This window comes from Corapipo altera, unplaced genomic scaffold (genome assembly GCF_003945725.1).
Source record: "Corapipo altera isolate COAL_440 unplaced genomic scaffold, ASM394572v1 161, whole genome shotgun sequence".
Lineage (NCBI taxonomy): Eukaryota > Metazoa > Chordata > Aves > Passeriformes > Pipridae > Corapipo > Corapipo altera.
Window position 1 is genome coordinate 447902 of NW_020884979.1, and position 27772 is coordinate 475673.

A 27772-nucleotide genomic window follows, 5' to 3' on the forward strand; every position below is an offset into this window, starting at 1 on the left:
AGCCGCCGTGTCCTGGAAGGAGGGAAGGCCAGGGAAAGCCGGGGTACCTGCCTTCCTGCAGCACTCCCAACGAGCTCGTTAGCCAGGCACCCGAGCCCATGTGTGTCTGGAGCAGTGCTGAGGGAGAAAAGCCGGCTCCTCTCCACGCCTCATTTCTGCCGTGCCTCGCAGAGCCAGGCTGGTGCCGGCAGAGCAGAAAGCAATCAAGTGTCTGATGAGCAGGAGATGTGTTCTCCCCTCGTCTTAACAGGATTGAAACGTGCGAAGATGTGTAAGGAATAAAAGATATTATACACACACACCCCCCCCACACACACAACTGGTTCTTAAACACCTGCCAGGTTTGGAGGCACAGCCCCATCCCAGCGCTCAGACAGGAGGGCACAGACACACCCCCACGTTTCTAGCTGAGATTCATCCCACTCCTCGGTCTGGACACTCCCCACCAGCGAGATGTGGTGGTTGTTTGGTCTGTAACAAGGACAAGTGATGCCCAACACTGAGAGAGAGGTGCTGGAGCAGCCCCTCATCCCACAGGGCAGGTCGCAGGGAGGCCCTGCAGGATGTCACTCAGCCATCCCAGCAGGATGTTTTGTCAACACAGCCCAAAGCCAGGGTCACTGAAGGGTCTGACTCTCCAAGGAGCCCCTCCTCTTGCTCCCAGCCCTGTGCACAGCAAGGGGTTCCTGCTACAGTAATTCCCATCATGTGCAACTCCAATCCCAGGCTAGAACCACATTTCAAGGTGTATCCATTCCACTCTCCACCCCTGGTCCCTTTGGGCCATTAAACCATTAGATTTAACTAGTGAACTGCTCCCCCTGACCCTGCTCCAGCTTGGACCTGTTCATTAAATACATATATCCAGCCACAAAACACAGGAGCTGCTAAATATCTCCTCCAGACGACTGTGGTCACCATTACACCTCACACACAACACTAATTGTAGCAATCATTTCAAGGCAAAGAGGTGGAGACTGGTTCCTCATTCCCAGGATGCCTGCTCTTCCGTTTCACCTAAAGGAATTTTTAAGAGTCCTGATTTACCTATTGTTTCCAACAAGCCTCGAGGTACAGCTGATTATTTGCATCACATCTGCTGTACCTGCACCTTCCTCAAGTGCTTGGCCACTGCCCTGAGTCACAGGGCCAAGGATTTCCTGTACTCATCCCAAATGTTACCCACCACCAAAGTTGTTTTCCTCTCTTAGCCTGTGGACTACAAGAGCACTGATGAATTCCCCTCACCTGCCCCATCTCTGCACACAAAGGACATCAAACGGGCAGTTTAAATACTAACGAGCACTGACAGATCCCAGGCACCCGTTTACATCGGGGGGCAGAGAAAAACGGCTTTAGATTTCCAGCACAGCCACGGCACCGCTTATTTACCCCTTTGCTCCTGAATCTCAGTGATTCTCTGTGGCTGAGGAAACCAACAGCACTGACAGGAAATGGTTTGGATTTGGAAGGGACCTTAAAAATCATCTCCTTCAAACCCTCCTGCTCAGGCAGGGACACCTCCCACTAGACCAGGATGCATTCCCAGAGTCCTGCTGCTGCTGGAAAAAAATTCCATATATCCTGTTGATGCTAAAGCCTGATTGTTTTCTATCCCAAGAAAAGTATATTTGGTTAATGCAATACTCCCCTCCACGTGTTAAGTGGTCATTATATATATTTCTCTTGCATGTAGGAATTCACATTCAACACAAAGTACGTGTATATTTACAAGACAACAGTTTAATTTTGGGTCAGCCCAAACAGCTCCATTATGATTTGTCCCATTTGTTCACGTCGCCACCTCACAGAACACTAAATAAGTGAACAAAACGAGGTGCCCTGGGCTGGGGAGTTTCCAAATCCACGTCAAGCCCACGTCAGGGAGCCGGTGCACAGCTTTCCTGACACAGTTTTTGTGTTCAACAGGAAACACCTCCACGAAATATGCTCACAAACCGAATCAAAAAAGGGCATTTTGGGGAAAGAAACACCACTCCAGGCAGGAAAAACACTGCAGCCCAACAGGGGCTTTTTTCCAGTGATATCCCACTCCAAGTTTGCCCCTAAAAAACAAGTCCCAAATACAGTCCAAACATCCCAATCCTACTTTCTGAAGTCTGACAGCCCATTTTCTACTTTGAAACCAGGCACCAGCGTTCAAGTTTGGCTCTCCCTGCACAGGCACCAGTTTCCAAGGAAACCAGTGACTGCAGGAGCACTGCAAAACTGCAGAGTCCTGTGCTCTCTGTTTCCCAAGTACACTGGAGCCTTCTCCGTGACACAAACCCTTCCAGGCAGGTGCTTTCCCACCGTTTCTGAAACACCTGGATAGAATTTCAGACGTTCACGATGTGAGGATACACAGTACATTCCCAACTGACTTGCACACTTACTGCCAATCCACTTTCTGTACACGTTGAGAGAAGGAGAAAGGAATTATTTTCCCGTTCTAGGCTCCAATGTAGCAACAAATACTTTTGTTTTTTCCCCTTGTTCTATCAGCCCTTCAAAACAAAGGCTGGACACACAGAACACGAATGTCAGGGACGTCTCTGCCTGCGCCCACCCCTTAGAAACGGCAAAGCAGCAGGAGGAAAAACATTTACAGAAGTAGTTGTACTTTATCCCGATTCGAATGTAAATATTTTGGCACCATGAAAAGCCCCAAGCAAAGAAACATCAGGAGCACAGACAGTAGGGACTGTGGGTTATGTCAGTAAGCGGCATTTAAACCACCACCACCTCCAGCTCAGCTTTCCAGGACTCAATGACTCCTGAACTCTTAGTATCTCTCCCAAGCAGGATAACCAAAGAAACTGATACATATCAAGTCTTTTTAACTCCAAAGGTGCAATTATTTTCCCTTTGACTCCTGTTTCTCACCTGGTGCTCGGGGAGTGGTTCGGTAAAGGCACAGAACCCCCTCGCCTTCCAGGGGCAGTGGCTGGGCTCATTCTGTGCTGCTACACACATTTCTGCTCAGTATCAGCACTCTGAGCTGCGGTTTTATTGCTAATTCCAAACAAGCAAGGCACATCCTGTGTTTAGGAACAGGATGCTAAAGCACAGGGATGCTTTCACAGAGGGTCTGGAGGCAAGGAATCTGTGTCTGTGGCCTGGGACCTCGTTTTCTGTTGTTGCATTTTCAAGCTGCCCACCCACAGTTTTCACACAGATGACTACGAATGTAACACAGGGAAGAGCAATAAGGATAATTATTCCAGAAATACAAACAAGAGGGGAAAAAAAGTTAATTCTGTAGAAAGTTAATTTATGGAGCTGCATTACAATTTAAACAACAGTTTCTATGTTAATTACCACCTTCATTAAAGTGCTATTAGTGTGCTCAAAACTACTGCACTTGCTGAACAGTTTGGTTTTGCATATAACCACTGTGAAAATGTCAATGCAGGTTCTGAACAGAACTCCTTTGCTTTAAAACACAGTTTTTTGACAGTACACCACTAAAATTAGTATCCCAAAGCAGCAGAAATCCTGGGAAGTCTGTGTTGCTTGTGGCTGCTGAGCAGAACTAAGGATAACTGAGACTGCAGGGACTAATCTTGCAATTAAACTCACCAGTGCGAGACTGAGACAGAAAATGACAAAACACATGTGTGGTTTTAATGGCTTTGTCCAGTGAATTGTTCTTTACCTTCCTTTGAATAAAACCCCTCCGGCCCTTAAGAGTTTACACTCAGGATAAACACAACCTGCCTAAACAAAAGTGTTGAGAGATGGCACTGCTTCCAACAGAGGGAAATCTTAGTCCTCTCTCTGCACAACAACTGAATACCACACAGTTATCACTACCACCAGTGACCCAGACCTCAGAAGGTTATTATATATTACACAAGGAGCCAAACTCTCAGCAATGTCCCTCTTGGCACTTTACAAGCAGCTCCGAGCCTGAGTCAGTGTGCAGAGGGAAGCCCCGTCCACCACCACCCCTGCCAAGCCAGACCTGTCAAGACAGAGGAGAATCACTCTTGGCTGCCTTGCTCCAGCTCTGTGCTCACTGTGTGTTCACACTTGGCCAAGGAGCAGATCATCCTCCCCAGCAAAGCCTCATCCCTCAGCAGATCCCCACCAGTGGGGAGATGCTGCCCCGGCACCTCTGGGGTGCCCTGACCCCATAGCCCTGCCCCCCAAAAAACCATGCTGACATCACTGGATGTCAGTGTCTCCTTCCAGGATTAGCTTAACCTGCACTCAGATGGATTCAACATTAGGTCACACAGCACATAAAAGCAACCAGGGCATTTAATAACTCGCAGATAAATCATAAATGCGTTTCAATTAACTGCTCGCTGGACACGTCACAGGGAATTACATCTTGATATCACAAAAAAAAAAAAAATACAAAGGCTGCACCACTACATCCATTGCTGCTGCTGCTTTTGGTGAGATGTTTTCTGCCCCCAAACCAGAAAGTAATAGGACTAAAGAGGCTACCACCACCCCACCTCCTGCCCCACACTCCAGGAAGCCACCACTGCCAGAGTGGGTCTCAGTCCCTCACCACAAATCCCTCAACCATCAGTTTCCAGTGGTTACATTATGTACCAACCATCCTCCGAATTATTTTAGGAAGAGGAGGGCGTGGGGTTTAAGAAAAGAGGGGTTTGGTTGTTTTGGGGGTTTCTTCAGAACTATAGTTTGAGAGTCTTAATTATTACCTCAGCTAATACATACCATTAATAAATACCAGCAGATCATTTTGTGCAATTACTCTAAATATAAAGTGGTTTTCAAGTATTTCTGGGTGGTTTATGACTATTATGATCACTTAAAAATATGCCTCTGGCCCACAGAAGATGTGCACATTCGCCTTCAAAGAACCAATTTGGCCATTACAGGGATTTTGTTAAATCCCTTGTATGTCTGTTGTACTTTCCCTAAGGCTATGCAACCAAGTATTTTACACTGCTCAAATCAGACCTCTTAAATACAACTCACAGGCTGCTCCTCCCCTCACAAACCAATCCCTGAGACTTGGAAAGATTCCCCAGATTTACATTTTAACTCCCAAAAACAAGTGAGTTTCCATCTTATTCACCATTCCCTACAAACAACACAGCTTTTTGCATTTTCTCTGTCCCACCACCTCGGCCAAGAGATCAGGCCCTTCACGCTCACCATCTCTCCAACTTTGCTTCTCCAAAAAGGAAAAAAAGAATTTGGAAGCAGAACACAGAGCAAACGCACTGATTACACAGCCTTCCAAAAAAGCCAACAGCTGTCACCCATCCCTGAACAAAATAGCCTGTTAAAAATCAACGTCCTGGGTATTTTCCCATGGCAAGGGCGACGTAACCAAAGGCATGAGCTGCAGCTTGGTAGTTAAAAGGGCTTTACTTTGGTTGGCTGCTCTGTAAAATTTTAATTGGAATAGCAGTTGGTACAAACTCACAGAATTCTTCCCGTGCTGACAGGCTGTTAGCAGCCAGGATATACCCTGTGAGAGGTCAAAGGTGTGGAAAAACAAACAAGAGCAGCAATTTTAGAAGATGAAGAGGAGATAAGGGTTTGTCACGGCATTTTTCTACCACGGGAAACCACACACGGTCTGCACCCACTTACTCAGTCGCTTCTTGCAAGTTATTTCCTTTTTTTTTTTGGGGGGGGGGGGAAGAGAAAAAGCCACTTATTTTAAAAAAATTATAGTTACTTGAACAGGAAGACTGATCAAGATGCCAATGCCTGACTTCTCTCACCAGCCTTGTAACTTGGAAAATAATGGCAGGATATGTCCCTCAATGGATTTTAGCTATAATCTCCTTTTGTGAACCCACAAAGTCCCGTTTCACTTTTAAGTAAGTTTTAGAGGCAACACAAGCCCAACCCTGCAACAGCAACTAAAGCTCTCACAGGTCTGAAACAGTCACTTTTAAAGACTATATTTGTCTTAAGTGGAGGGGTTTATGTGCAAGGTGAGATGATGCAGGACATTTAATGGTATTTTTTCACACAAGGCAATTAAATTTACTTTTTTTACACTTTGAATGCCACTCATTGAATCACAGAATGATTTAGGTTGGAAGGGACCTTAAGGAACATCTTGTTTCACCTGTGCCATGGGCAGGGACACCTTCCACTAGCCCAGGTTGCTCCAAGCCCCATCCAGCCTGGCCTTGGACACTTCCAGGGATCCAGGGTAAGCCACAGCTTCTCTGGGCAACCTGGGCCAGGGCCTCCCCACCCTCACAGGAATTTCTTCCCATCTAACCCTTCCCTCTGACAGTAGGAAATCATTCCCTCTTGTCCTGGCACTCCAGGCCATTGTAAACAGTCTCTCTCCATCTTTCTTGTAGGCTCCCTTCAGGTACTGGAGTTGGTCACCACCTAACTGCAGAAAAACCCCACAGGCTACTATAGAATCACTTTTGTTGGAAAAGCCCTTTAAGATCATCAAGTCCAGCCATTAACTCAGCACTGCCAAGCCCACCTCAAGAATCACTGAGGTTCAGCACGAACAGGGGGGAAAAAAGCCAAGCCTTCTTTGCATGTTTTGATAGTTCTGCTTCCAGCCCCTCTCCACCTTAACCCCGGTACCACCACAAAGAGTTGTGTTGAACACCAGGCTTTGAGGTATCACTGTACACAGTGAACCCTTCCCAGAGCCACACACGCTCCCGAAGCCATTAACAAATACCTTTTTGTGGAATCACAGCATGGTTTGGGTTGGAAGGGACCTTAAAGATCATCTTGTTCCACCACCGTGTGGAGGAACACCTTCCACTAGATGAGGATGCTCCCAGCCCTGTCCAACCTGGCTTTAAACAACCACACCTGAGTGATTAGGATGTCCAACTCAGCCTAAATGCCCACACCTGAGTGATTATGATGTCCAACCCAGCCTAAATGCCCACACCTGAGTGATTACGATGTCCAATCCAGCCTTAAATGCCCACACCTGAGTGATTACGAGCTGCAGCTGCAAGTTGATTTAAATACCATAAATAGTATTAAGAGCATTGACCAGGGAAGGTCAATATGAAGCACTCCCTCAGGTGAGTGCTGTTACACTCCACACCAGACTGCAGTAAGGCCTTTACACAAGGAGCAATTACAATTCAAGTCGGAAAACGTTAATCCAAGCCTTTGTCGGGATCCCTACATGTTTCACTGTACACAAGCAGAGGCTCTGAGATGGTTCTCCTGAAACCTGTGGCTCTTTCCGGAGCTCTGGGGAGCTGCATTCCCACTCCGAGGGCACCAAGGGGCAAACACTGACAGAGAAATAAATGGTTTTGGATGTGATACACTGTCCTAGAGGAAGGTAACGCCGGTGGGATGCCCTGGATGTTTTCCAGGCACACCACGGATTGCAAAGACCTCCCGCCCGCCTGGCCTCGGACACCCCTGTGCCCCCCTCGCCCGACAGAACCCGGCGTCCACTTTTGGGGCGGTTTATTTGGTTTTTGGGGTCTGGCAGAGGGACTATTGTTCAGCCCACTGCCGCTTCCCCCCGACATCCTTTTGAATCCGCGGCGAGTCGCCTTAAAAGGGCAAAATATCTGTGGAGAAACGGCGGCGGGAATGGGAACGGGGAGGGTGGGAATAGGAACTGGGGGGGGAGCGGGAGTGATGGGAAGCGAGAATGACAAGGGGGAATGGGAACGAGAGGGGGACAGAGCGGCAGCCGCCGCCCCGGCACACACAGCCCGGCCCCGGGTCCGGCCATGGCGGCCGCCCTGAGGGCGGGCAGTTGCCAGGAGACGGCGGGGCCCCGCCATGGCGGCGGGCAGGGCCAGGCAGAGGGGCGAGCGGGCACCCGCCCGGGACACCGGCCCTGCGCCGCCATCCCCGCTCAGGGCAGCACCAGGACGCCGTCCCTGCGCCGCCATCCCCAACCCGGGCAACACCGGGACACCGTCCCTGCCCCGCCATCCCAACCGGGGCAACACCGGGACACCGTCCCTGCCCCGCCATCCCAACCGGGGCAACACTGGGACACCGGCCCCGAGCCGCCATCCCAACCGGGGCAGCACCGGGACACTGTCCCCGAGCCGCCATCCCTAACCCGGGCAACACCGGGACACCGTCCCTGCCCCGCCATCCCCAACCCGGGCAACACCGGGACACCGTCCCTGCCCCGCCATCCCCAACCCGGGCAACACCGGGGCACCGTCTCTGCCCCGCCATCCCCAACCCGGGAAACACCGGGACACCGGCCCCGAGCCGCCATCCCAACCGGGGCAACACCGGGACACCGGCCCCGAGCCGCCATCCCAACCGGGGCAACACCGGGGCACCGTCTCTGCCCCGCCATCCCCCACCGGGGCACTGTCCCTGCACCGCCATCCCAACCGGGGCAACACTGGGACACCGTCCCTGCCTCTCCATCCCCGCTCAGGGCAGCACCATCTCCGCCCGGGACACCGTCCCTGTGCCCCGCCATCCCCAGCCAGGGCAGCGGGAGCATCGGACACCGTCCCGTCCCCGCGCGGGGTCTGGAGGGTGCGGCCGACCCGTGCCCCGAGCGCAGCCATGTGCCCGCAACCCCGTCCCCGAGCACACCCAGCACACACGCACCCGACTGCCGGGATGGCTCCAGGGATCCTCCAGCGTTCCCGGTTAACAATTCCACGAGGAAGATCCCGGTCGCAGACGGGAGGGCGGTTTGCCCACCGACGGGGAGGTCGTGCCGTGCCCGCACATGGAGCCCCGGCGCTGCGAGCACCCGCTCGTCACCTCTGTCCTCTTTTCTCATCCCTCGAGGAGCGCTGAACCGAAGGCAGGGCGATTTATCGGCCAGCAAAAGGCACTACACGCAGGGAGCGATGCCGCTCCCGCGAGGGCTCCGTTTCTCTATTAAATCGCTCTAATTTCCCTAATCTGCGGCAGGTGTGAAACCGGGGCAGGTGTGAAACCAGGGCAGCGCATCCCCCGGCGCGCCGGGAGCAGAGGATCCCCGCAACTTTCCCTGCCCTCCCCCCCCCCCCCCCCCCCCCCCCCCCCCGGAGCAGGACATCGCAACGAGCCACTGCCACTGCCAAACCCCCCTCCCCAAAACACCAGCACCTCCTGGGCAGGAGAGGCTACCGGAGAGCCGGCACCGCATCCCGACGGGCTCTCAGTTTCCCCGCTGGAACTGTCTCCCTGCGGGACCCCGGAGCGACCCCCCGGGTTTGTCCCGTCCCCTCCCGCATCGTTAAAGCCCCCCGAGCCCGCGATCCGCTCCGATCCAACCCTCCGGCAGCAGCAACTCCCAGCGCCCGCCGCCGTGTCCCGCTTCGCCGGCGGGATGGGGGCGGCCGGGTCCCCCGGAGCCGAGACGGGGGACGAGGGTCCCCCTCTCCTCGCACCTCGGCGCTCGCTCCTGCCGCACATCTCCCCGCAAACCTGGCGCTCGCAACTTTCCCACCCCGCCGGACCACCCGGGGAGGATGCGGGATGCGGGGCAGCTCCGCACCCCCCCCCTGCCCCCGCCCCGGTCCCTGCCCAGAGAGCGGCGGCGCGGCCGGGGGATGGCAGCGGATGGAGGGGAACGGAGGAAGAGAGGCGACAGAGAGCGGAGAGGGGTGGCGGGGGGCTGAGGGTGACCGCGGGGTGACCCCCTGCTTACTGCGGGCTCTTGGGGTAGAAGGGGAGGGTGACGTGGCTCAGATCCTGGATGTCGAAGGCGGTGGGCTCGGCCGAGATCGCCTGGCGCTTGGTCCGCTGCTCGCCCTGCAAGGTGCCGGCGCTCTGCTGCTGCGCCTGCTGCGTGGCGGGCCGGATCACCGAGCGGTACTTGTCCAGCTCGTTCTGCAGCTTCTGGATCAGTTCGTCCTTCTGGTCCAACTCCAGCTCCAGCTCGTCGATGAGCGCATCCCGCTGCCGCAGCTCCTCGATCTTCTCCTGCAGCGCGTACTGTAAATCCCGCAAAGTGCCCATGGTCCTGCCGCCGCGCTCGCCCCTCGCCGCTCCCGGCAACTTTCCCCCTCCCCGGGCCGCCCTGCCGCGCTCGGGCCAACTCGGCCCCCGCCGCCCCCTCGGCCCGGCCCGGCGGGGCCCCGCCGCAGCCGGACCCCCGGCACGGCGCTGGGAGCCGGGCTGTTGTCAGGGGCGATCGCGATCCGCCTGCGTCAGGCTGGGCTGGCGAGGGAGCCGAGACACACACACACACACACACACACCCGCGGCGGGAAGGAGGGAGGGAGGGAGGGGAGGCGGGAGGGAGGCAGGGGCGGCGGGGAGGATGCACATGCTCTCCCCGCTCGCTCCCGCCCGGCCCCGCCGCTCCCCGCGCCGCCCACGCCCCGCGGGGTGGCCCGGCGGGGGCTGCGGGCAGGGAGGAGGGATGGAGGGATGGAGGAATGGAGGGAGGGGGCCGGCCGGGAGCGGCTCCCCGCCCGTCCTCCCGCGGGAGGAGGCCTTCGGGTCCGAGCTGCGCGGTCCTGCCCTCCCGTCCCATGTGCCCTCCCTCCATCCTCTGCTCCGCTCAAGGTGCCGCTTTTCCCTGAGGAACTCGCCCGGCTTATCTCCCCTTTACTTTGTTTTTAAATAGCCCGTTTTTTTGTCGCCTGCTCGGAGTGGAAGCACAAGCCGGCGGCTGGCATGGCTCCTCCTCAGTCTCAGCAAGCTTCGGGCTCCAAAAACCCAGATTTCCTTGTGAATATCGGTCAAGTATGTCTGCACTGGAAAAGCCTGGAGGCAGGGCAGATGGGTTTCTGAGCACTAAAAAAAAACCCCGTAACTTAAAATCTGGGAATTTTCCGTGTAGCCCAAATCCCCACGTGAAAGCACACGCCGGTTTCTGCCGTACCAAACGCGATCGGATTTTCCCGGCGTGCGGGATTTTCCCTCGTGCACTCGGATTCCCTGTGTGCCGCTACACGCGGGGCTGCAGCACAAAAAATAACAGATTTAGATGAGCCGCATCGGCCGAGCCCTCGGTGCCAAATGGTTCTGGTTCCTTCCCTCGTGCCCGCGTTTGCCAAGGGATGCACGTCGCGACAGCGCGACTTCCAGGACTGGCCCCCCGAGGAAAGAAAGAGGGGTGTGCGGGCTGGCTTGGGGCTTCCCGATAAGACCGTCCAGTCTGGAGGACTCGGCGATAAAAGCTCCCACAGCCCAGCTGGGCACTGACATCCCTCAAGAGCATCCGGGGCGCCGGCACAGCTTGGTGCTCAGATGTTTCCAGGGCAGCACAAACAGCTGCTTCTGTTCCTTCTTGGGGAGCTGGATTTGGGGAGAAGGAGGATGCAGCCAGGGATACGTTTTTTTGGGGGGTGGGTGGTAGCTACATGTTTGTACCTAGACCTCCCCTGCGGGCATTAGCTGGGAATGCCAGACATCCAGACCCTGTTTATGGGATTGAGCTCTTTTAGGATTTCCCGTTTATTTTTTTTTTTTTTTTACTGTTACATACTGACGCTTGCCTGAGTCCAAAGCTCCAGCTTTCAACCTGCAGATGGTCTTTATAAAATAAATTAAAAAAAAAAAAAAAAAAGGAGTTACAACTGCTTCCTGCTCCATCCTGGTCTTGGAAAGGGCCTGGCCTCTGTTCACAGATGTGAGGCTTTGTAGGATCTTCATGTACTTGACCCCTCCTGCATTTTTCCAGATGCACGTGAAAAGGGGGGGGGGGGGGAAATGAGTTATGCAAAAAGCCTCAGTTTTCAGTCCCCTCGATACATGTGTGCCAGGCACAAAGCAAAGTCCCCCAGTTGTTTTCCCAGATTTAAAGTTCAGACAGCATTTTTTACTGCCTGTTCCCTCCATTCCGGCCTCACACAACTCGCCAGGAGCAAAAGTACCAAATATCCTCTGAACATTTCCATTTTAAAGAAAACCAGCATTAAATAGATGCATTCCCGCTGCCTACAAACTAGGAATCAGTGATAAATAAAATATTTTAATAGCATTCAGCCAACATGCTTTAAGTTTTATTGTTTTCCTCCCTGCAGAAGTGATACCGATGTCTGGATGAGGGAGACAGAGATACAGTTAACTGAAGCCCACCAGGCTTCAAAGGAATCCCAGCCCTGGGGGGAAACTGGTGCATAATTTCTTGGTGGCAGGCAGTAAAGTCACACTACTTGGTTTCTATTAGAGGTGCCCAGCCTGGGACTGAGACAACAGCACCACGATCAGAGAGGATCTGGAGAAAACCATGAGAAATTATGGGCAATAAAGCCATCCAGGAATTTAGCTGAGTATATATAGAGAATACATTTATTTACAGGTGGGAAGCAGATTTTAGTAAGATCCTTGAGGCCTGAAGAGAGATTTTTATGGCTCAGTTTTAGGTTTGGGACTGTAACCAGCAGCTATCAAGTCTAAGGCCAGTCTTTCCTGATTTAAGGAGGTGGCCAGAGCAGCCCAAAGGGCTCTGTAACCCGACAGCCGAGTTCTGCCACGGGAAGGCAGCTGGCAGTTGCCTATTTTTGGCTATTCCCTGCTCTCCCAAAGAAACCATGGGGCGAGTGCAGATCCTGGCACCGGCTGGTGTGTAATCTCAGGGATCCCAGGGTACTGCCCCACTCCAATAAAAAATAAATCCCATGATCCCATTCCTTTCAACTTAAAGCTCCCAGTAAATTAAATAAATAAATAAATAAATAAATAAATAAATAAAAATCTCAGACTCTCAGAGCAGCTGCTTTGTCTTCTTGAGCCAGGGAATGGAAAGAAACAGCTTTAGGGAGAAGAATGGCAGGAATGCACCAACTGGCTTGGATTCGGGAGGACGGGGTGAAGCTGCTCTGTTTGTTAAGGGAGCCTTTGGCTACAGACATCCCAAAGGCTTTTTGTGATCCCTCCTCTGTGCCTGGATGTCCAGTAAGCAGGAAGCACAGAAAAAAAAAAAAGAGCATCTGCAGACAGCATCCTCTCTGCCCCAAAAGGCAGCACTCCGGGGCTGGATGGTGGGAATCACATGGAACAAGGATGTTCCTTCTCTCCAAGGGGGCCCTGATGAACTCCCAGTATTTCCTCTCTGCACAGCTCCGAGGTTTTAATAGCTTTTGCTTCTAAACCTTCCAGGGATCATCTGTCACCAAACTCACCCACTCAGCTGCTGTCTTCCGAGCTAAAACCACATTTGAACACCCTCTATTCCACAAACACTTCCCTGGATTCCCGAGGCCAAGCTCAGGTAGGCAGCGGGATCACTGACAAGCAAATGTCACCTTGCTACGGCCAGCCAGGACAGCGTGGATGGAGAGGCTGGAGATGCATCACTGACCACATACATAAACACTTTCCTCCTCCTGGAAGCATTTTTTTTTTTCCTCCCCTGCCTAATCCACTCTATTCTTTTCCCAAAATATCCGCAGCAGCAGATCAGCCTGTGGCAGGGAGTTGAACCACCTGGATTTTGCGATGGATTTCCCCGCTCGGTGCCCAGTGCCTTCCCTGCATACACATTCCCAGCAACACCTTTACAGTGAGAAGGAGGAAAGACTAAAACACAGGAAGATGTAGAGGAAAGCAGCACGTACAGGAGCTGAACTCTTGCAAAAAGCACGCTGTAAACAACTCCAGTTGTATCCATCCCCGAGCATCTCATCCGTGGGATGCCACCTGCTATTCCATGTCCCCAAAATCCATGCCAGCCCCAAGGCAGAGGAAGGAGTGCCACCTACTGAAACATGAACACCCCTGACTCCTCCCTAGGGCACACTTGGCCATTCTTTTTGCCTTTTCAGAATCACAGAACACTGAGCTGGAAGGGACCCACGAGGATCACGGAGGGCCCATGTGGGGTTTTGCCCCAAGGTGCCTCTGGTAACTCCTTCTGGGGCCACGGTGCCCTCCAGGTTTATGTGGGGCAGCTGGAAAGTAATTCAGCCCCCAAGGGTGGGGATGAGGCTGAAACTGCTGTGTCAAAGCAGCCTCACCAAGACCAAGGAGCAGGAAGGGGCAACATCTGGGGGGCACTTCAGCCTGATTTCTCTGTGAAAATAAGCCCTATTTTGCGTGACACTGGATGTTCCTCCTTATTTTGGTCCTTTCTGGAGCCTCTAAAACTGGGAGCTGAAACCCATCTGTTCCTGCCCACTGAAGGGATGGAGATATCCAGGGCTGAGCACTATTGCAGTGAGTGCTGTCATTTAAACCCCATTGATTCCCGAGTGCTGGAAGTCAAATCCACGTCTAAACTGGATTAACTTGAAGCTTTTCCTTTGGTACCTTCTCAGTGAGAAGCACTGAGAAGTAGCTCTTGTGAAGAGCACGCAACTGGCTCCAGGCTCCCCAGGAAATCCTCCCAGAATGAAGATCATTTGGAGCAGAGCAAGCAGGATCATTTGGAACAGAGCAAGAAGGATCATTTGGAGCAGAGCAAGACTTATTAATGGCACAAAAAATTGCTCGCTGCAGAATAAGCAAGGGGGGAAAAAATAATCATGTGCTGTACTGCAGTTGGTAATGCATTTAGCTTTTTATATCACATTAGGGAGATGCAGAACACAAAAATGAATGTTTGTGCCATGCAAGGCAGAAGGATGAGACATACTGAGTGTATAACAGCACGGAATTATCCATGGAACACCGTGGTTTCAAGCCCTCCTCCCCCCCTGTGTGCAGATGCAGGAGTCAGAATCAGATGGAAGATCCAAGTTTCATGTTCTCCTTAGTGAGCCTTTTGCCTGGAAAGAATAGATGGCACAAAGGACCCGATGCACTGGCAAGGTAAGGGTAACCCTTCCCTCATTGTTTTTCCAGGCTGGAGGAAAGCCTGTATCCCTGGTTCCTGCTGGGTGGGCTGCAGAGCTGAAACATGAGGGGTATCAGCCATTCCCACGGGAGGAACATGAGCTTCACATCAAAATGGCACAAAAAATCATCCCCAATCAGTTCAACAAGCCCTCCAAAGTTTGCTCCTCCCATTAGAGCACCCAAAACTGTCCCTCTGACTTCTTTCCCCCACTAACAAGACCCTGTTCCCACCATCTCTTCCCACGTGTCTGCAGAAACCACAGATCCTCTGCCCTCCCACGAGCATCTGACACACCTCAGTTGGAAGGTGCCTTCCTAAGCCAGGTGTTTTCTCCCATTATTGCAGGGGGAGTTGGATTTTCAGCAGCTCAGCCCTCAGGTGGGTCTCCACATCCCTTCGCTTCGGTGCTGGCTCAGCTGCCCACGAGTCCCTGCAGAGTTAAGGGGGATGTGTTCCCATGGGAGTCCTGGCAGCATTTCTCACACCCCTCAGCTTAAATGAAATCTCTGGGGCTGGGCTTTCTCCAGAAAGGAGCAAACACGTTTTCTGTGTGCTCCTAGACAGGAGCTGCAAACAGCAACAGGACTCCAGGTGTGGGAATTGCCATCCGTGATCCTGATCCCTCCTGTCCACACACACCTCAAGTGACTGAGTGGGTTTTTTTCCCACCTGCCAGAAAAGGCTGGACTGCCCAGCGAGATCAGACATGAGCAGAGCTCAGGCAAGTCTTCCTGTGGACTGGATTAAGCCAGAAACAGCCTCAAAATGATTCAGCTGCCTTAGAAGTCTCTTTAGGCTCATATAAAGCAGCAACTTGTTCTGCAAACTGCCAAAATAAATACTTAGTGCTGCTTTGCAGTTACTACAATTAGGCACTGCCTATGCCCCTGCTTTTCTCAGCAGTCCCAGGGCACTGACTGTATGTAGAGCAAAAGCAGCATTTAGACAAGGAGGGCCCTGGAAATGTAGTTTTTCTTCTGCTTTCAGCCATAAGCAAAACAGCAAATGAACCCAGGGACCAATTAAACTAAATGTAAGGAAGCAGATCTAGTCTTGGAGCCACTAGATACAGGATATAAGGAAGGTGAAGTTTGTAGAAAACAAACTCAGCTGATCTCTTTGGGAAAACAGGTCCATTCTGGCTCCCACACACGTGTCTGTGAGACTGGGGGCAGCTGAAACGTTTGGAGGAAGGTGGGAGCCAAGCACTGGATCTGAGTTCCATAGAGAGGTGGCTGGGATAGCCAGGCCGGCTTCCTTCCACTTCCCATCAGCCAGCATTGAGCTGCTGGGAACAGCCCAAGCTCAGTGACCCTTCAGCTTCACTATCTTGGGGTCACGGGGAAGGGGTGGGAGAGCTCAGTGACTCATCCCACCAAAGGACGTGGGGTTACTGCCCAAGGACTAAAACAAGGACAACATCCCAGTGCCAACAGAGCTCTGCAGTGTCACTCAGTCACTGAACACAGCATGCACAGGCTCCAGACAGATCCACAAACCTCACTCTTCGGAGGTTCTGGGCACAGCCAGAAACCTCCAGCTCCTTAAGACACACTGCCTGACACCTTGGGATTTGGCTGCCTGGCAGAGGCACGTGGGCAGAACATAGATCTGACCTTCCCATGTTACAGGGACCTCAACAGTGTGTCAGGACATCCAGGGTCAAATTCCAGCTTTCTGCCTTTGTTTCTGACTGCATCTGCACCTACAGACCTTTTCCATGGGAAACCACCTCCTTGATTGTCTTCATGTGGGACTCCAACTAGCAACAACAGCTCCCTGGGGCACCTCTGGGAACCACAGAATCCCACAATGGTTTGGGTTGGAAGGGACCTTAAAGCTCACCCATTCCCACCCCCTGCCATGGGCAGGGACACCTCCCACTAGCCCAGGTTGCTCCAAGCCCCATCCAACCTGGCCTTGGACACTTCCAGGGATCCATGGGCAGCCACAGCTTCTCTGGGCAACCTGTGCCAGGGCCTCCCCACCCTCACAGGGAACAATTCCTTCCCAATATCCCATCTATCCCTGCCCTCTGGCAGTGGGGAGTCATTCTCCCTTGTCCTGTCACTCCAGGCCCTTGGAAATAATCTCTCTCCATCTTTCTTGTCACCTCCCTTCAGGTCCTGGAAGGGCACAATTAACTCACCACAATTAGGTCACCCCAGAGCCTTCCCTTCTCCAGGCTGAGCCATCCCAAATTCCCCCAGTCTTTGTGGAGCACTGGTTCTTGCTGGGCACTGGGAAAAACTTGCAGTGCCCAAAAGTGGGATTTATCCCTTGAGACAGCTGCAGTTCTTCGTAGTTTACTTTTAAAACACGGCACAAACACAGCTAAACTCCTCAGTCACATCTTTTCCTCTCTTCTCCTCTCCTTCTGCCACGTGCTGATTTGGTTTGGTCAAGGTCCTCTGGTTGCAAGAGGTGGAAAGCAAAACTCGTGGGAAGGTTTGAACAGCAAGAGACTTGTTTCCCCCAGAATTATATTAATTGATAGCAGCTCATTCCTACAGCCTCGTTTTGAAGCTGCTCGGTGCCATTCCTTAACTTCCCGGGTTTAATGGTGACAAAGCACTTGCCAGCCCAGAGCATTTGCAATTCCAGGTGCTCCCTCTCATCACCCTTTCGGACCCTGCAGTGTTTCTTATCTCTCCTTGCCAGTAATGCACCACTCACCTCCCGTAATTGCCTTGGTCTGTTGGGTTGATTTATCCGGCCTTCAAAACAATTCATTTATATTTGAAATTGAATTAGAAATAAACACGTATTCCGCTGGCCCTGATATGAAAATAACCAGCGTGTTACCATTATTTCAGGACAGATGCACTGAGAGCACGTGCCCTGTCTCTTTATGTAATCAGATTAATTTCCCCTTGCTTATTAAAAATTATTATTTGGCTGTCTCAGGTATTTGTAATAATAAACACAGATGTTAAATCTGTGGTTTACATGCCTGGGCAACGGGCTGGTGTTTCTTTAAGTTGCACTGAGAGTTGCCTTTGTTGTTAAAAACAGATTTGTGCTGGAATTTACTCTGAGGTCTTTGACGTCCCGAGCTCCTGCACGTATTTCACTGAAGCACCAGACTCGCATTTAGGTTTCTAGAAGTGTTTATGGCCACAGTTCCAGCGACGCTAAACCTTTCCTTGCAGAAAACATTTCCAAAAAAGCCTTTGCGCTCCGCAGTCGAGCCCGGTGATCATTTAAAGGCTTTAGAATCGATGGCTGCACCCCACAGCGGCCCCGGCTCGTCAGGGTACCGGAGAAACATCCGTGAATCATCCAGGCACAATCTGCAAACAGGAGCTCACCTCGGCTCGCACAAAGGTTTTACAGCGCTCCACTGACTTCTACAGCTATTTCTTATTTATGCTTGGGGAAACTTCATCAAGTCGGGCTCTCAGAGCGCGTGAAGTGTTTATGCTCCCCGTTTTCTCTTTGTCAGTGTTCGCTGGCACTGATTGCTCTACTCAGCGGAGCATTAGGGGCCGTTGTTTGCCTGATTTCCTCAGCTGCTGCCAACATCTTCCCCCTGACTGCCCTGCTGCGCAGGGTGAATCAGGGCACGGAAAGCACTTTCATTCTCACCTTGCCACAATTTCTGCTTCAAATCAGCAGCTGAACCCCCGGGTGAGACGGGGGTTCGCTGTTGCTGCGCTGCCACTGCTCCATCTCCTCACCTGGGAACCTGGGGCTGCGGTGCCTTTCCTGCCCCCAGCTCCATCTCCAGCTGGTTTTGCTCTCACCTTGACTCCTCTCCCTTGCCCAGTATGAAAACGTGCATTGAATCGTGCTGGGAAGGTTCTTCTGTGCAGCCCTTCCCCACCTCAAAACGTGCCAGGAAGGTTTGCTCCTGCACATTCTCCCCACCACCTCCTGATCTTGGATTTGGGTGGACAACAGCACAATTTTCACTGCTGGGGAATTATGATAGCGACTCATGGGAGCTTCCTCAAACCTAGAGGGAAAAAGCCTTTGCAAAGGCAACATGCACTTTGGGTCTGCTTTGCTGTGCTCTAGAAAGATTTCTAGGTTGATACTGTCCTTTCAGAGAATCCCAGAATGGCTTGGGTTGGAAGGGATTTAAAGATCATCTCATTCCAACCCCTGCCATGGGCAGGGACACCTCCCACTAGCCCAGGTTGCTCCAAGCTCTGTCCAACCTGGCTTTGGACACTTCCAGGGATCCAGGGGCAGCCACAGCTTCTCTGGGCAACCTGGGCCAGGGCCTCCCCACCCTCACAGGGGAGAATGTTTTCCCACTATCCCATCTAACCCTGCCCTCTTGGGAGTGGAAAGCCATTTCCCCCCTTCCTGTCACTCCAAGCCCTTGGAAATAGTCTCTCTCCATCTTCATCTCCATCAGGCCCTGGAAGGCCACAATCAGCTCACCCCAGAACTTCTCCTCTCCAGGCTGAACAATCCCAACTCTCCCAGCCTTTCCTCCCAGCAGAGCTGCTCCAACCCTCTGATCACCTTGGTACCTCCTCTGGACTGGCTCCAACACCTCCACATCCTTCCTGCGCTGGGACTTCTCTGCAGGAACTATTTCTGGGGAAGCTTTCCCGTCTCTGCTTTGCTCGAGCAGCTTGGCCCAGACAACAGGGCAATATTTTTTTTTTTTAAATCCCCGTGTTTCTGCAATCCGAATACACAAAGCTCAGCGTGCAAACTCATCTCCAAAGCGCCTGACACGCCGAGAAAGGGCCCCGTGTCAGACTCGGGGGGGGATCGATATCGGTGCCTGGGGGCAGGAGGCACCGCGCTTTGTGTTTGTGCTCCTCGGAACAAGAGTGCAAATTCACAGCCCGCTTCAAAAACCACCCCTTGCTCCTTTCCAGACGTGCAGAAGTCAATTTATTTTTTCCCTTTACACAAGCTCTTTTTTTTTTTTCCTCCTCGTTGCTCAGAAGCCACGACCAGCAGCAAAAACAGTGTTTTCAGCCCCCGGTGCCACCTCCCCTGGCAGCGGGAGCTTGGCCCCGCTCTGTTCCCTTACATGGCCCTGCAGCTCTGGCTGCATTCTCCGCATTCTTTCCCTTTTCCCCCTTGCTTTTGAATTCTCGTTCGCTTCGAGGAGCGGAGAAAACGCCAACACGAGGAGTAATGCCGCCCTCTGCTGCCCTGCGCCTTCGCAGCAAATCCCCGTCGCGACAAAAAAAAACCCCCATGCCCCCCGACCCAAAACACTCAGAAAAAAAAGGCAATATAAAATAAAAAATGCCCCTGCATCAAAAAAAAAAAAATTAAAATAGTATTGATGAACTGCAGCGTTAAGTTCCCTCTGCTATATCGATATATTCTATTTCTCAGCAAGAGGGCAGGGTGAATATTAGAAGGTTTTCTCAAGTTAGGCACTGCAACGATGAAGAAGTGAACACGTGGCATATTAAAGGGGTTATTTATACAAAACTGGGCATTTGTAACACCACAGTGCTGTCTACATGTCCCTTATAGTAATTAAACTCACAGCCTTCTCCTTAATATTCGGTTTAGTTAATAAATTATTTCAGAGCTGTAACAACTCTACCTGATGTCCCAGCAGAACAGACAGCACATTTTAGGTGGGGTTTTGTGCCACACCACATTTTAGGTGGGTTTTCTCTGCCACACCCGTGTGTGCTCCCCATAAAGAGAGGCAAGAGATTGATTTGCTGCGAGTCGGAATCAATGATTTGATCCGACAATAGGCATAAAATCACTGATTTGCAGCAGTTCCTGGCTCAGCACCCAGTACATGCAACAACTCTGAGCATGCACATAGAAATCAGGACATGCAAACCTAAACATCTCTGATTTTTAGCATCAGTGACCAACTGAATGACCAGTGTGAAAAAGGAAGGCATTTTGGTTTTGTTATATACCACAATTATGTATTTAGTCTCATTTTTTAGGTTCTAAGTTGTTTTCAGGGGTCTGGCTCTTTTTCCTTTCCATTTATATTCCCTTGTAAACCCTCAGAAAAGCCAATTAAACTTAAGCAGCTCCTGCTAATACCACAAATATATCACAGCAATTGCGATTGATCCGAAAAACTAATAACCCCAACTTCCCAAACTCCTCAGATCTACAGGTAAAGTTAAACTTTACAAGCAAACTCTTATTTAAAAATGAAAAAATAATGTAGTTTTCAGGCAGAAGTGGTATTGATTGGGCAGCAGAACAGCAAATGCTGAGCATGGAGGTCTAAATTATGGGGAAAGAATCAATACAGGAGCTCCACTAGGACACAGGATTTAAATAGATGGGTTTTTTCCCCTCAAGCTTTGTAGGGGACACTCAGGACAGGGGGTAAATAATGTTTTTGGAAGGCAGATCAGACCCAGGCAGACGAGGAGATTCAGGGGAATAAATCTCTCCTCGGGCTGAAACTGTGCAGTGCCCAGTTCTTTGGGGGTACAAAACACCTCCCAGGAGGTGGAGCTGGAGATGTGAACCCTGTGTCTCATATCCAGCCTATGGACAAGCCAAATTCTCCCATCTGTGCTCTTCCAAAGGGACAAACAGTCACCCCAGTGCCACCATCGTTTCTCCTGTTACAAGGTTTCACCAAAACCAGCAGAGCTGAATCAGCTTTGAAGGTTTTCAGTGGCAAAGTCGCTTCACCTGGGTGATTCCTCAGTGAGAGGGGAAGGCTCAGGGCAGAGCCTTTCCATTCCATCCTGGGAAATCACGAGCATTCCTTAAATTCCTCCCTCACTAACTCCTTTCAACAGGGTTCTTCCAATTCCATAACAAACTGCACCCCTTTGGAATCACCTTCACAAAACAAGAGCTGGAGGAAAATGGGATTCCTTGAGGAGATTTTCCTTTAGGAAGTGGGGAAAAAAAAAGACTTATGAAAGGAATCAGGATGGCAGATGCCTCCTCATGTAAATAAGGAGTTGTAGACTCCAGGTTTTCAGCCTGATGCCTTTGGGGCAAATAAAAACTGGGCAAAAAGAACTAAATCCAAATATATCCACAGGCATCGATAAGTACAGAATCCCAGAGCCATGTAGGTTGGAAAAGACCTCCCAGACCATCGAGTCCAACCTGTGACTGATCCCCAAATCAGTTATCTGTCTACAGTGCAACCACTTCCAATTTTTGGAGGGAAAAGACTTGTTTTCCTGGGGCTTGGCTTTATTCATCCACCCAAAAGAGCAATGCAGACAGAGCTTTAGGCCAGTGACTGTTCCCAGTCCTAAAATCTCATTTAAAGCCAATCAGTTAACTCAAAACTTCCATTTAATGCAATATTTTTTCCTTTGCAACTACCAAATGCTTTTTATTTTTTTAACCAGAAAAGCCTTTTGACGTGAATTCAGGTTTTACTGGCCACTGAATGGCAAGTTTTGTGCTTGCAAAACTAGGGCATTGTTAGGGCCTATTCCATGATTCCAATGGGTTTCAAATATATATGTTGTAGTTGATATTTAGTTGATATTTATCCTCTTCAGCAACACATAGGAAATAGAGACTGGAGCATCAGACAGTTTTCAGAACCATCTTCAAGTTCTTGCAGAGAGCAGTGATTAAAGCTTTAGCAAATGTACCTGTTCCTCCCCTGAAGGAAAGAAGGGCTGTTTGAACATAAATCCAGTTGAGTTTGAACACAGCTGGTCTGTTGATCATCCAAACCACATGGTTTAACCCATCTCTTTTTAACTGCAGCTTTAGCTTATTCCATTTTATCTCTTTTCTGTTCCTAAAAGACCCAGCAGCCTAAAACGTGAGCTAATTGCACCTCCTGCCAACTGCTCGGGTTAATTAACGTAATTACTCATTCCTATCCTGGTCAGCTCGCTGAATTCATCTGCTGTATTTCCAGCTTGAATAATTTAACAGGTATTAATTATTTATGCCTCGTAGCTCTTTCAGAGGAGCTGTTCAGAGTCAATGCCAGTTATTAGACTTGGCAGACAAAGCCGAGCTGTGCCCCAGGAGGGCCGGCCCCTCCCCTCCTCGTGCCTGCTTCATCCCGGGATTACAGGGGGGAAATGGGAAGGGTTGCACTGAGCCACCAGAAAGCATCGTGCATTAAACCCCCCCCTACATCCAGCACTTGATTTATGGGTGATGCCAGCGAGTTCAAAGGAATGTGAAAATAAAAGCATCTCCCTGCTAAGCACCTCTTTCTTTTGCCTCAGTCGGCGGAAGATGTTGTAAAGGACAAGACTGCAAGTCAGCAAACATCCCTCCCCCGGAATCTTTGCGGGGATTTTCTCTTCTGGCAATCAAAGCTGCTGGGTTGCAGCGAGGGAAAGACCCTGCAGCCACAAAATGGTCATCAGAACCCCCAAAAAGGGGTGGGGGGGTTGTTGAATATCACACACACACGGCTTTACCTGTGCCCAGCCCACCTGCGAGCTGCCAAAAAACCTCCTCCCCACCCTCACCCTTCACTTCAGGGGGGCCTCAGGGAGGAAATGGCTCCACAGAAACCCAGAGGGGGAAGTTCTGACCAGTGTGTGAGTAGGAAGTAATTAATTAAGAGGCGAAGTGACGACTAGAGACCAATAATGACCTGTAGCTGCTGGTGGCTGAGGCTGAGCTGCTTTTTCAGAGTGCTAAAATCCCCACTGTGTGGGAAAGGATGCTGAGCAGCTGGAAGTGGTGTTGAAGAAGGCAAGCAAATACCAGGGAGCCAACAGAAAATCTTTATCAAGGGCTTGAATTGTTTAGCTTATGGGAAAAAAAAAATTGACAAAACTCTCCTATATTACATTATACTGACAGTATAATGCCGATGAAGTGTTCAGTATTAAGTGGCATTTTTGGAGCAGCAGGGAAAGGCCTTCCAAGAACTGTAAGATGGGTGAATTCAGATGAAAGGTGAGGCACCTATTTTGAGCTCGAGGGGCAGAAATCCAGGAGAACCAACTGCCCAGATGTGGTGGATCACACACATCTCCACCTGCAGCTCGGGGTCAGCAGGGCCCCCTCAGCCACCTCCTCCACTGGGGAGCTCTGAGGTGCCCATCGCTACCCCAGCTGAGCAGATTTATGCTCTGAAACCCCCAAACCACCCAGCTTTTCCCTGTCCAAATCTGCTCTCCACCCCAGGGTCTCTGGGTGCCGAGGACGTCGCAGCCACCCAAGGTCCCCTCCATTTACAGAGAGCTGAGCCAGAGGGGAAATATTTTGCAGGGCCAAGCCCTGTTTGCCAGCACACAGGAGATGCTTCTCCCCACCTAACAGTTGGTTTGGGGGTTTGGCAGCTTTAACCCAGCAATTCTTTCCCAGGGTTTGACGGATAAAAATACCAGCAGTATTTTACTGCACTCAACAGTGCAGCCTTTCAACCTCCCCTGGTCCCGCTGGGCCAGGGCAACCTCTGGTTGCATCTGTGGAGCTCCTGGGAGGGTGCTGTGGTTACCCAGAGCACCAGAGGCACCGCTGGGTATGTGCTTTACCTTATTCAAACCATCTGTTTAAAGACTTCTGGTCTATGAGCCCTTTTACGAGCGCAGAGGGTGGGGACGCAGACCTGAAAGCGTTTTTTCATTCCCGGGAAAGCTTGGGGTCTGTGCAGCCCTCCAGCTTTTCCCTCGGCAGCGACCTCCCTCCATTCCCCAGCAACTGGAGCATCAGGTTTTTTGGGTCATTTTTAACCACTTCCCAGCTTTAAGTTAAGGGTTGGCCTCTGCATTTCGCCTCCTTCGCCGGGGTCTCGAGTCAAAGCTGCAAGATGTGGGTCTGTTGTTGCCCTAAACATCAAACATTTCTTGTCACGTGGAAGACAACACTGAAATAATCCATGTGTTTAATCTCCAGCAATAGAGAACTGCCTGGGAACCTCAGCTGGTGCTTCAAAACGCTCCTGCCCTCCAGCACTGCGTGGTGGGAGAGACTTGTGAGCTCCTCCCCATGGGTCATCCCTCCTGAACAGGCACGGAGAGAGGGGTCAGGCACAGCAGCCACATCACACAGCCCCTCTCCTCCTCCACAGAATTAAACCCCCACTGGATTAAATAACCACGGGCAGCAGGGGATGTGCTGGAACACCAGACATTTCAGGGCCTTCAGCCACCTTGGGATGTGATTTAAGGCTAAAGGGAGGTAACAGCTTATGGTTTCTCCATTCCTGGTGCTTATGAGAGTTGCTGCCTGGCACATGCTTAAACCTGCACCTTTCTGCCATGTCTCCTTTCCCTCCCAGGAGACATCATGGCCAGGAAGGGGGTGGCATAGCACCCATCTGTCCAACCCCAGCCTCACACCGGATTTACACTGATGCCCTGTCCAGATCCCCTCCGGCCCAGGTTCTCCTACGTGGTACCAAACCCTCTTTGTCCTGCACTACCAACTACTTTGCCAACCCCTTTTGAACTGAAAACCAATAAAAAATTAGGGAGAGATTGGCTTTGCAAAAACAAAAAAAAACCTCAGGAGAAATAGCCCATTTTTAACAGTTCTTTTACTCTCTGGCCAGGGGTTTCAGAGCTCAGTGGAACGTCCTCCACAGAGAATCACAAAGGTTGGGAAAGCCCTCCAAGATCATCCAGTCCAGCCACTAACCCAGCACTGCCATACCCACCACTAACCCACGTCTCAGGTGCCACATCCACCTGCCTTTTGAACACTTCCAGGGGTGGTGACTCCACCACTTCCACGGCCAGCCTGTTCCAATGCCTGACCACCCTTTTGGCGAAGATATTTTCCTTAATATCCGATCTAAACCTCCCCTGATGCAACTTGGGGCTGTTTCCTCTTGTCCTGTCACTTGTTACCTGGGAGCAGAGCCCGACCCCCACCTGTCAGGGAGTTGTAAGGAGTGAGAATGTTCCACACAGCACTTAATCTTATCTGGGAGATGCCAAGGCTGCGAGCCCCACACAAATCTGCACCATTTCTCATTTCAAGCCTGATTTTTTCCCTCGGCACTCCCGAATGAAAAGCACACTTAAAATGAGAAATCTGTGCTTAACCTCCTGGCTGCTTTCATTGGTTGAAGATCAGTAAATTCTCATTTATTTCAGCGTGCCAGGCCTGCTTCATCACCCTGATAAACACAGTCATTCCACCGAACATGGCTTTGAGTGGAAACTGCGTTTGTAAAGGCAATAGAGTGAGAGACCACCTAAAGGTTTTAAAGATCAGCCAGTAATAGGATGACATTTCACTTCTTCAGGAACATTTGTCTGTAATGAGAGCAATGTCTAAGCACATAAAGTTGGGTCGTAATTATCCCATTATCGTTGTGTCGGGTCTGAAGGCTAAACCAGGATAATGCTGGTGGAAAATGCTCCCTCCACGCTGGGAAATCAGTCCCTCAGCAGTTTCATTAGGGGAGTGTTAGGCTCAAGCAGCTTTTGCTGTGAACAGACACTCAGACAACAGGCCTGAAACGCCACCTCAGCTATTCCCTTTATCCTGTTCCTTAAAGCTGCACCTTAAGATACGGGATGGGGAGAGAGGCAAGGCAGAAGAAACCACACAAGCTTGACACCATCCTCATGTTCTCAGCATGGCAGCTGCAAATAACCCGCCCAAACACCTCTGTAGCATGTGGTAAGTGTGTGTGGGAGCTGTACAGGGTGTGCCAGCAGCAGCCCCATCCCTAGAGCAATGAAGACATCTTCAGCCACCCCGAGCCCACCCGCTGCGAGAGACTCGTGGCAAACCTGATGTTCTCCAGCTGAAAGACCACCTCTGCTCGTGGGACCAGGCACCTCAGGCTAAGGGGAAAGGGGTTAAATGAAAGGAGAAGGAGAGGAGGGCTTTTGTGTTCTGAAATGGAAACGTTAGCACAGCTTTGCCAAGGCTTCAAAGAAAAGCCTCCTGCCCATCAACAGCACAGCACAGCCACAGTCACTAGAACTGCCCAAATTCCACTTGATTCACATTAATTGAAGAGGGCAGAAGAATTGCATGACTGGGGGGATAAACTCATGGTCATACCTTCCTTAAGAATGGGTAAAAAAATGATTTTATGGGTCAGCATCTTAACAGGTAAAACACAGAGCGGGACGTGTTATGGACAGCCAAAATATCAGACACCAGAGCGGGTCAGGTCTTTATACACTGGCTTTTTAAATTTTCAGTAAAAGATGGGCCAAAGGGTCACTAAGTTTTCTCTGCCCTTGATTTTCAGCAAGTTCTGAGATACCAAAAAAAAAACCATTTTGGAGGGCCAGAGGAAACAGAGAACAGGTAAATGAAATTACACAGACAATTATGTCAGCTCAACATCGATCCTGGGCGTCCTCTGGGATGTGTGATCCTCAACTTAATTGATGGAGAAATTAAGGCAATATAACAAATGCCAGTCTGTGGGGCTCTGTGGAAAATAGACCTCGTGAAATAAACTCAGCAAGTTTTATTAAGCCGCCTGCAAATTGGGTTGAAAAAGCATTCGCAGTGGTGTAACGTAATTAGGCTGCTGTAAAGTGGGTGAGTTACAAACTGGAGCTGTTGAGAGTCTCTCCAGCTCCAGGGGCTTTTATTTGGTGGAGGGGAGGTTAAAAGGGATGAGGTGCTGTAGGAAAAGCGCTTGGGAGAAGCATGAGAAGCTCACCCAGCAAGGGCAGGATTGAACAGCAGGACCGTGAAGTTGTGCAAATTCGGGCTTGAAATGTGCAGCAAACATTTAAGGCAGAGCAGTCAGGACAATTCGTCTTTCCAACAGAAAGTGACCTCATGAGATTCCCGCCCACAAAACTAAAGTAGTTTTCATTCATTGCTCTGCCATCCGACATCTCCCGGGCGCGCTAAAAGGCCTCGAAAGTGGGTGGAAATGCGAGTGTAAATCTCTGCCCCCGAATCCAGGCTCCTGCTGGATTTCCAGACGCTGTCAGCCCAGCATCCCACAGGCTTCTGAGCCCGGAAGCACGTGCCCAGCCCAGATGTACCGACTTTATCAACCCCACAATGCCAGAACGACTGAGGGATGAGTAAACCCAACGCCCACACAAAGAGCTGCTGCTGCCAGTTCCCAGTGAATCACAGAGCCAGAACGGGGTCAGGAGAACAGTCATTGTGAGGGGGGACAAAAAAAAACCCCAAACAGCTCAAATGGGCTTTTTCACATGCTGCCTGGGCAAGAGCCATCACAGAAACGCTGGCTGGGGAGATTAATGACATCATTTCACTGGCCAACAAACCAACACATTCATGGGAATTTTCCCACCC

General features: G+C 51.0%; 1 protein-coding gene across 4 annotated transcripts in view; it reads right to left on the reverse strand.

Moving 5' to 3' along the window:
- Positions 1 to 27772, reverse strand: part of PRKG1 (protein kinase cGMP-dependent 1) — a 395239-nt gene that overhangs the window by 355641 nt on the left and 11826 nt on the right. Inside the window, exon 1 of one of the 4 annotated variants that reach the window (XM_027665605.1) lies at positions 10728 to 10813. The exons of 1 other annotated variant lie outside the window; for it this stretch is intronic. Coding sequence is in view for 1 of the 3 variants with exons in the window: in XM_027665602.1 (XP_027521403.1) it covers positions 9575 to 9885 (311 nt within the window). In the remaining 2 variants the exon portion in view is untranslated. Of the gene's footprint in view, positions 1 to 2110; positions 2194 to 9574; positions 9938 to 10727; positions 10814 to 27772 lie in introns of those variants that run through there. 2 more of the 4 variants (XM_027665602.1, XM_027665604.1) reach the window with 2 other exon arrangements.